Raw genomic sequence first — 9,333 nt, forward strand, 5'->3', positions numbered from 1 at the left:
TGACGCCTTTGAGCTGTGGTGCTGGAGAAGAGTATTGAATGTACCATGGACTGCCAAGAAAACAAACAGATACATCCTAGAGAGGGTTAAACCAGTCTACTCCTTGGAGGCAAGGATTCTGGGGCTTCGTCTGACATACTTTGGATATGTTGTAAGGAGAGACAGGTCCTTGGAGAGGGACATCGTGCTTGGTAGGGTAGAGGGACAATGCAGGAGGGGAAGGCCCTCTATGAGGTGGATTGTTTCAGTGACTGGGGTGATCGGGATGGGTGTGTCAGAGGCAATGCGATTGGCACAGGATAGAGCAGGGTTTAGGGCTGTTGTAAATAGGGTCACTATGAGTCCCCTGCGACTCGACGGCACTTAACAACAACAACAACAATATGTGCTACTAATCCAAAGACAGAAAGTTAGAATCCCACAACTGCTCCCTGGAAGAAAGATGGGCAGGCAATATCTTCTGTGTAATATACAGTCTCTGAAAACCTGCTGGAGGGTCATCTGTGGATAGTTTTTAACTTAAGCACAATCGTCACAGTGATAAAAGTGGATACTACGAAAATGTAATTTATTAAGTGTGGCTTTCATTATATTTTTCTTGGACCGCGCTTGTATAGATCTGAATCATCTGGGAAACATTTACAAAGAATCCAATTTCTAGGCCTTATTTAAGTAGAGCTAGGATTTTATTGTGCATTGTATCTTTTCATCATGCAGTTAAGGGTGAAAACTACTGGGTAGATGCTATATCAAACATTGCTGCTAGTGAGTGATCTTTTCATTGGTTAACTTTAGCCCACTTGAGTGGTGGTTGGATGGTGTAACTACAGGAACCCGTCTAGTTCTCAGCTCAGACACATGAATGTCAGATTGAGATATTATGAATCTTGACTCCACCATGTTTTCTTCCTGAACATCCTGGCTGTTTTAGTACTTTCCCCCTATTCTTTGATTTACATTTCATTATAAAAGTGATATTTCCCTGAAAGTAAAATGCAGTTGGATTTGCATAACATATCATGTTATCATGTTGTTGTTAGAGGTCTTTGAGTACGAACCATAGTGACCCCATGAACAACAAATGTGAAACCTGCCCTATCCTGTACCATCTTCACAATTCCTGATACATTTGAGGCCATGCGAGTCACCGTGTCAATACATCTGGTTGAGGAAATTCCTCTCTTGCACTGGCCCTCCACTTCTGCAAGCATGATATGCTTTTCCAAGAAATAATTTCTCTTGGAAACATGCCCAAAGTATGTGAGATGAAGCTTTATCATCTTTGCCTCCAGGGAGCACCCTGGTTGAAACGTCTATAAAACACATGTGTTTGTTCTTTTGGCATTTCATGGAAACTTCAGCACTCTTCCCCAACATCACCACTCAAAGGCATCAATTCTTCTGTCTTCCTTTTTCATTGTCTAGTTCTCAGATGCATAGCAAGTGACTGCAAAGACAATGGCCTGAATCAGGTACACTACAGTCCTCAAATTGATATCATCATTCTTAGATAATTTGGAGAGGTCCCTGACTGCAGACGTTCCCATTGCAATATGTCTCCTGATTTTATGACTGTTGGTACCAAGGATCTTGATAGTGGATCCAAGTAAGATGAAGTTGTTGACAGTATCAAACTTTTCACCATCTGTCACGATGTTGCCTATTAGTTCGGTGGTGAGAATTTTTTATTTTCTTGATGTTGAGCTGCAATCCATATTTAAGGTTGTATTCTTTCATCTTCTGCAGCAAGCATGACTGGGTATAATTTAGCCATTCTTTTAAAAAGTGAGTTGTTAGCACAAGGGATTAAAGTTGTTTCTGTATGTTGCTGTTATTATTTGCTGTTGAGTCAACAATGACCCATAGCAACCCTACAAACAATGGCTTTGACCCTTACCCTATACTGAGCCAAGTGAACTGTCCCTGTCACTTTATACACCTGACTCCATTACCACAGTCACTGTGTCAATCCTTCTCATCTAGGGTCTTCTTTTTCTGCATTGACCATCTACCCTTCCAAATATTATGTCCTTCTCCAAGGACTGGTCCCTCCTGATGACGTGTCCAAAGTATGTGACATGGAGCTTCAAAATCCTTGCCTCCGAAGGGCAAGTCGGTTTCACCCTCTCCAGGACAGACCTATTTGTTCCCTTAGCAGCCCTTGGTATGTTCAATGCTCTTCTCCAACACCACAACTTCAAGACATTGATTCTTCTTCTGTCTTGTTTATTCACTGTCCAGCTCTCAGATGCATAACAAATATTTGAGAAGATCATAGCCTGGATCAGGCACACTTTAGACTAATGACATCATTGCTCTTTAGATTTCTTGAGAGATCCTTAACAGTAGATTTTCTCAATGCAACTCATCTATTGATTTCTTGACTGCTGGTGCCAAGATTTTTGCTTGTGTATCCAAGCAAAATGAAATCATTAACAACCTTAATCCTTTCTCCATCTGTCATGCTACTTCCTATTGGCCTTATAGTGAGGATCTTTGTTTTCTTTATTTTGAGATGTAATTGACATTGAAGTCTTCAGTCTTTGACCTTCTGCAGCAAACACTTCAAGTTCTTCTCAGTCGGTCAGCAAGGTTGTATTATATGCATAATACATGTTGTTGATGAATCTTCCTCCAATCTTGATGCCACATTCTTCTTCATAAAGTCCAGCTTAGCAAATGATCTGTTCCATATTTAGATTGAAATGGTATGGAGAAAAAATACATCTCTGACGTGCTTCTTTCTTGTTTTTGAACAACACAGTGTTACCCTGCTTTGTGCAGCTTCTTGGTCTAAGTATAGGTTCCACATGAGCACAACCAAGTGTTTTAGGATTCCCATTCTTCTCAATATTAGTCACAATTTTTTTTTGTGATCCACACAGTCAAATGCCTTTGCATAGTTAATAAAAATCAAATAGACATTCTTCTGGTACTCTCTCCTTTCACCCAAGAACCATCTGACATTGGCAGTGATGTTCCTAGTGCCATGGCCTCTTCTAAATCCGGTTTGTATTTCTTGCAGTTCTCTGTCTACCTATGGCTTCAGTTGTTTTTGGATAATCTTCAACAATACTTTGCTTCCATGTGGTATTAGTGATATTGTTCAATAATTTCCACGTTCTGTAGGATCACTTTTGTGAATGGAAATAAATATGGATCTCTTCCAGTCAGTTTGCAGTGTAGTTGTCCTCCAGATTTCTTGACAGAATCTGGTGATCCCATCCAGGGCTGTATCTGTTTGTATTTCTTTTGGTATTTCATCAATTCCTGGGGCTTTCCCCCAATCCATTCTTTCAGAGCAGCTTGAACTTCCTCTGTTTTATTATTGATTGTATATCCTTGATTATATGCTACTTCCTGAAAAGGTTCAATGTCAGCCAATTCTTTTTTGGTAAACTGACTGTATATTCCTTCCATCTTCTTTTGATGCTTTCTGGATCATTCAGTATACTGCCCATAGCATCTCTAAGTATTGGAAGTTAAAGCTCGAATTTGTTCTTCAGTTCCTTTAGCTTGATAAATGCCAAATGAGTTCTTCTCTTTAGATTTTCTGACTTCAGTTCTTTGAAATTTTTGTTATAATACTTCGCTTTGTCTTTGAAAGCTGCCCTTTGAAATCTTCTATTCAACTCTTTAACTTTCTGATTTCTTTTCTTTGTTTTGGCTTCTCAGCGTTCTAGTGAAATATTCAGAGTCTCCTCTAACATCCATCTTGGTCTTGTCTTTCTTCTGTCTCTGTAATGCTTTCTTCACGGATGATATTTTTGACATCATCCCACAACGCAACATCATGCACATCCCTTCATGCATTAGTGTTCAGTGTCTCAAACATCTTCTGGAGATGATATTTAAATTCAGGTGGGATAGACACAAAACCATATTTTGGTTTTTGTTTTCATTTTCTTTAGCTTCAATTTGAACTTGCACAAGAGTAATTAATAGTCTGTTCCACAGTCAGCATCTGGCCTGGTTTTCAAAGGTGATATTGAGTTTCCCCAGTGATTCTTTCCATAGATGTAAATAATCTGACTGCTGTGTAGTACATCAGGATAGGACTTCTTCTTTCCTACAAATCCTTATTGTTATTGATATGTCTAACTGCGGCACAGTGAATTACTTAAAATGATTCTTTTATCCATGAAAGGTAGTGCAATTTTTGCAAAGAACTGCCTGAAATTATTCAAAAGCTTAACCAGGGATCAAATAATCTGCTAAAGTAAATACATAGGAGATAGACCATTGAAATAAGGGATTGGCCAACTTTTGCTATTCCACTACACTTGTTGTTGTATTATTATGTGCCATTGAGTCAGAATGAATTACTATCTGATCCTCTAGAGGGTTTTCAGAATCTGTAAATCACACAAGAGAAGATTGTTTAACTTTCTCTCATGTGTAGCTGGGAATTCAAACTGCCTAATTTTGAGTGGCAGTGCAACTCCATACCACTAGGACACCAGCACTTCCTAGGCTTAAAGGGAGATAACCTCAGAAACAGAGAGAGACTATACTACCAACAAGAAAGAAGAGACAGGAGCAGAACATATTCTTTGAATATGAGGCACAAGGGGCTTCCTGATCTACGGAGAAAGAGATCTGAGCATCTTCAGGCAGGAGGCCTGTTAATGGAGTGAGGTGATTTCAGGCATTTTATTCCTTGACAGAACTAAAGAACTTTGTAACATTTTCTCAATCAGAGCAGAGGCCAACTCAAGGGGTAGAAGGAGCAAAGAGTTCAACAGCCAAGAAAAAAAGCAAGCCTGTCTGTGGGTACAGCCAAGAAGTTTTCCCAACAAAAACCCTGTATGCTGAGTGGTTCCTGACCTTGAACTGTAACCTGTTACTTCCCTATCTCATATGGCTTTGGTATTTTTGTGCTTCAAAGCAGTTTTCACAATATTATCTCATTTACTGTGACAATCTTTGGCATGAAAGAATTTATAATATAATTTTTCAAATGAGTATAATCAGAGCTCACAATTATCAAAGAGCTGATTCCCACTAATAACCCAAAAGCTGGGATACCAAACCAATGCTTCTTCCCCAGTAGAAATCAGGCAATAGGTAGCCAAGAGGAAATAGAAGCCATTGGATGACCTTCTGTAAAGGTCAATGTTCTTCATGGCATAATGTTAAAACAACCAATGTCATGTTAAACCTCTCAAGTTGCTTGTCTTTTGTCTTCAGCATATCATAGATCCCAACTATCCAACTCTTAGGGGGAGAGAGGGAAGGATCTGAAACCAGTAAATTCTGCCCTCTGGGAGAGAATTAGTTCACATTATTATTTTTTACTCTTTTTTTTTTACTTGTCATGTACCATTAAGTTGGATCCGATTGGCACAGGAGGAGATTGCCCCTCCTTCTCCAGCAGAGCATCTGGTGGATTCGAACCACCTGCCTTTAAGATTGCAGTGTAGCTTCTTGCCAGTAGGCCACCAGAGCTCCCTTTCACATTCTTATATTAAGATTTGAAGACTCCACCTGTGACAACATATAAGGATGTTCATACTTCCCTAAAAGAGAAATGAGACGAGAAAAGAATAGAGAAGATCTATAAGAAGAAAGATTTTAAAAAAAATAAGGGAAAGGATAAAAAAGTAGAAAATAGAGAGGCAAGAAAGGTAAAACTTCACATCGATATAGAGTTCAAAAGATCTTAGAAATTGCAAAAAACAGAGAGTAAGTAGGAAGTATGGTGCTACAATGTGGGGATTATAATAAATGTCAACAAAGATAATATGCATTTTTTAATGGAAAACAATTTCTGTGTAACTATTATTCAGATTACAATCAAAGTTTACAAAAATAAAGGAGGGAAGAGCTCCTCAAAAACCATAGCAAAAACTAAGAAAAATATAGTGATTCATATAAAGTTGAAGTGGATGAGGATATGGGGTTATGGGGTTATTAAAAATAAACAAGAGACAAAGTATAGTTTAAAAATGCAAGGGGAAAAAAGTAAAGAAAGGAAGCTCAGGTTCTAAGTAGGAGAGAAAACAAAATAATGAGGAGTGAGATTTGTGAGAGGAGTCACTATGAAAGGAATAAGCAGGAGAGTAGGGACTGGAAGCCAGGGGTAAATAGCCAAGGAGAGAGGAGAGGAGAGTGAAAGCAGACACTCACCCTCACAAAGCTGGCAGGAAACCATCCCTCCTCATCGTCGATCTGGCCCCACCACCAATCCTTGTTGGAAGCATCCAAGACTTTGATGACGTCGCCAGCCTTAAATGCCAACTCCCGGTTGGCCATGGTGACGTGATCCCATACTGCCTCAGCACTAACGATGGAATCTCCAGTGATCAGCTTAGGAGACAAAACAAGAATGTGTTCAGTCCACACAGCTGACTACCTAGCTTGGCCCTTCCTCCTCCCACAGATCTATATTACTTATAGAAAAACATACATACTAGTGGTGAGGGTTTGGGTAAAGAAGGATAGCACTGACTCTTAAGCTCCATTTCACCACAAGACAAACAATGCTGTCAAATCTCCATTGGCCAGTGAGTTTAATAGCATAAAGTGTGGATATGGATGGCATTGGTCACATGCTTTTATCTGTACTCATGAGGTCTCCTTCCTGAGAAGAAATAAATCTCTAGTCCATCTCTCCCAAGTGCATATATATGCAGCCCTGAGAGGCAAAAATCCACAGTGAAAATGAAGATCAGGCTTATTTGCTTTTAATTATCTGTCTTCCCTCTTCCTCTCTCATCTCCTCTTGGAATTGGCCAATTGAGAGTTGGCAGTACATTATTCAATCACACTACACTCCTCCTTTGGAGGAACATTTCTCATACACACTGGATCACAATCCTACAGCCTCTTGCTCTTGCCTACACATCTTCCCATCCAGAGAGATTATGGTATGAAAGAATATGATTCTCTCTGGTGCCTTGTTCTAAATCTTGACAGATTTACTGGAGGATTGTACAACTACCCTGTGAGATACACAGTGTGAGTTGACTATGGCATCTCATAGGTGATAAAACTGAGTTACAACTGAAAACATGATTAAGGTCACTCTACAAGGCAAAGTTATTTAATTATCTAAATCTGTTAGCCTAGTGATAATAATCTGCAATACTGAAGGCACATGGTTCAAATACGCCAGCTGCTCTGCAGGAGAAGGCTGGCCAATCTCGTCTGGTGCAATTTAAGCCTCTGAATACCCACTGGAGAGTCAGCTATGAGTCTGTCCCAACTTGATGGTACACAACAACAACAACAACCCTGTTAATTAGATCTCATGGTTAGCAGGATTGGGCTCCACAGAGGAATAGGCACACATCTATCCTACTGTCACATAAACACACTTATATATTGACAACATCTAAGTAATGATAAGGATAAACAGAGGGATAATCTGCCTTTCTCTGGTTACCATCTTGGCCACTGTGTTATTTGTTCTTCTTTATTCCCCTTCTAACTGGCTGCAGGCTAAATGAGCCATCAGTTTTCCTGGCACTTAGAAAAGGTTCCAGAAGAGAAAACATATGGCCTTTCAGGCAGAGACTCAAATACTCTTTCTCCAGCATTGAATTACTTTTTTTTAACATATCGTCTGAAGATTAGTTTTTTCCATTAGTCAGCTATGAGAAAGAACTGATTTCCCAAGGTAGTCATGGCTCCACAAAGTTAAAAACAAAACAATTCAGAGACAATAGAGATATGAATAGAATATGCATCTTCTCACAAGGCCTACCTTGTAATATACTAACTAAATACAAAACACACCACACATGCGCACGCGTGTACACACACACACACACACACACACACACACCCCTTTTGATTGATTAAGGTATTCTGTTGGTTAATGCTTCCCTTCAGCATTTTCCATTGCTCAGGATTTTAGCCATTTGTGCCTTCCACAGAATGTAAAAGAAGAGGAAAGCTTCTCAGCGTAGGGGGAAGAAAAAAAACACACACAAAAAAAATACCCCAAACAAACAAACAAAAAACAACCAACCCTCTAATTTCCAATAGGATCTTTTATTATTTTTTTCAATAGGATCTTTTATAACATAAACTCTCAAGTAACTCATTCCTTACAGTTTGCAAGGTATTTCACATCTACATCATTATTTCATCTTCACTCAATAAATTGGGTTTCCTTACTACTTATACGTTAAAGATGAAGAAATTGAGGCTCAGAGAAGTAATCTGGTCCTTCAGAAAATTCAACAAATAGTAAATAATATCTCCAGTTCTTCAAACCTCATGTGCTCTTGCAGTGTTAGCTTAAAAGTTGTCTTTTCTAGCCATTAGGCAGCATGGTGTGGGGTTACGAACTCTATCTGCTTTCTGGTCTGGGGCCATGATAGGCTTTCAGAGAAACGTTCATAGGTCTGTGCCCATGTCACATTTTCTGCTCACTTCAGAACTTGGTGACAGAAATGAGGCTGGAGATATAATAATAAAATTCTGCACAATGATTTATTCATTGCAAATACCTTTTATAAGAAACATAAACTCGGGTAAAAACATGGATTTCACCTGATGGTACGCATAGGAATCAGATCAATTACATCTAAGGAAGGAACCATTGGAGAAGTTTAATATCAGCAGTATAAACTAGGCCAGGTACTGATAGTAGAACAGACCATCAAATATTCCTCTGCAAGTATAAAATAAAGCTAAAGAAGGTTAATCAAATACACAGGAATAAAACTTTCCTCTTGAGTCTGTCCTATTTAATTTAAAAACCAACTCAGGAACAAGTTTGAGGCCTTGAACCACAATGAACGAAGAAGACCAGATGAGCTCTAGGATGTTATCAAGAATATTATCGACAAGAATGCAAAAGGTCATTAAAAAGACAGAGGAAGAAAAAAAGACCAAAATGGACAGATGTCAGAAAAACTCTGAATATTGCACTGGAATGCCAAGAAGCCAAGCCAAAGGGAAGAAATCAAGGAGTTAAGGAGCTCAACAGGAGATTTCAAAGGGCAAGTCTGGAAGACAAAGCAAAGTATTATAATGAAATGTGCAAGGAGCTGAATTCGGAAAATCAAAAGAACCGAACTTGCTTGTCATTTGTTAAACTAAAGGAACTAAAGAATACATTCAGGCCTCAAGTTGCAATATTTAAGGATACTATGGGTAGAATTCAAAAGAAGACAAAGATTCTCACCACTGGACCAATTGGCAGCATCACGATGGATGGTGAAGAGATTGAGATTGTACACAGCTTTAGTTTGCTTGGATCCATAGTCAACAGTCTTGGCACCCAGCAGCCAGGAAATTAAAAGGCGCATTGCCATGGGAAAGTCTGCTGTTAGGGACCTCTCCAAAGTACTGAAGAGCAATGGTGTCTCTCTGGAGACT

At 39.2% G+C, this 9,333-nt stretch overlaps 1 protein-coding gene across 1 annotated transcript in view; it reads right to left on the reverse strand.

Annotated features, from left to right (window-relative positions):
• Window positions 1-9,333, reverse strand: part of ARHGEF9 (Cdc42 guanine nucleotide exchange factor (GEF) 9) — a 693,374-nt gene that overhangs the window by 574,730 nt on the left and 109,311 nt on the right. The window contains exon 2 of the mRNA XM_006901889.1: window positions 6,130-6,309. Within this exon, the coding sequence (XP_006901951.1) occupies window positions 6,130-6,309 (180 nt within the window). The remainder of the gene's footprint in view (window positions 1-6,129; window positions 6,310-9,333) is intronic.

The sequence above is a fragment of the Elephantulus edwardii genome, unplaced genomic scaffold (genome assembly GCF_000299155.1).
Source record: "Elephantulus edwardii isolate Elephantulus edwardi_28Jun2011 unplaced genomic scaffold, EleEdw1.0 scaffold00349, whole genome shotgun sequence".
Classification (NCBI taxonomy): Eukaryota; Metazoa; Chordata; class Mammalia; order Macroscelidea; family Macroscelididae; genus Elephantulus; species Elephantulus edwardii.